Source organism: Phaethon lepturus, unplaced genomic scaffold, assembly GCF_000687285.1.
Source record: "Phaethon lepturus isolate BGI_N335 unplaced genomic scaffold, ASM68728v1 scaffold10105, whole genome shotgun sequence".
Taxonomy (NCBI): Eukaryota; Metazoa; Chordata; class Aves; order Phaethontiformes; family Phaethontidae; genus Phaethon; species Phaethon lepturus.
In genome coordinates this window covers 9711-10319 of record NW_010539853.1, presented here as the reverse complement: position 1 = coordinate 10319, position 609 = coordinate 9711, and the positions used below count along the sequence as shown (strand labels likewise).

The 609-nt window shown below is 65.5% G+C and overlaps 1 protein-coding gene across 1 annotated transcript in view; it reads right to left on the bottom strand.

Annotated features, from left to right (window-relative positions):
• The window catches only part of LOC104620898 (uncharacterized protein KIAA0895-like), a gene marked incomplete at its 5' end in the record, with an annotated part of 9681 nt that overhangs the window by 1739 nt on the left and 7333 nt on the right, over positions 1-609 (bottom strand). The window contains one exon of the mRNA XM_010287248.1: positions 419-488. Coding sequence (XP_010285550.1) covers positions 419-488 — 70 coding nt within the window. The remainder of the gene's footprint in view (positions 1-418; positions 489-609) is intronic.

The following is a 609-nucleotide window of genomic DNA, read 5'->3' as shown; positions in this document are numbered from 1 at the left end:
TCGCAGCCTCCGAAAAGCCACCAAAAATCTTGACACCCAGAGTCTTTGGGGTTAGGGCTGAGACCCAGCACCCACGGGTGCCAGCCCCAGGCTTGGCTGGAGATGCTGCCATGGGACATCTGCTTGCTCCGGAGCCCAGGGCTGGGGGCAGGCACAGGCACGTGGGTGCCTGACACCCCCCGCCCCGCACACAGACGGGGACCCAGGTGGCCTCAGCCCCTTCCGAAACCTGCCCAGGAGCGTCCCTCTAGGACACCTCCTTTGCAGGACCTGGTGGGTATCACCTTGCCCCGTGGTCCCCGCAGCCCCCAGGCCATTACCCCAGCAACAGCCAGAGGATGCTCACAGCATCCCTCCTGCCCCTCGCCCGCAGCCACCCCACCGCTGACCTATCTCGTGGCGCAGCATCCCCTCCAGCCAGTGCTGCCGGGCTCCTCCACCATCATCACCGCCTGGGACAGGAGGTCGTCAGTGAGCTGCACCACCACCTGCGGAAGAAGAAGGAGGCAACCGCCGTCAGCACTGCCACGGGAGGAGACGCTCAGCCGGGTCTTGGCGCTAAGCGGAGGCTGAGATGACGGTGAAAGGTCAGAATAAGCGCTGCTGCAC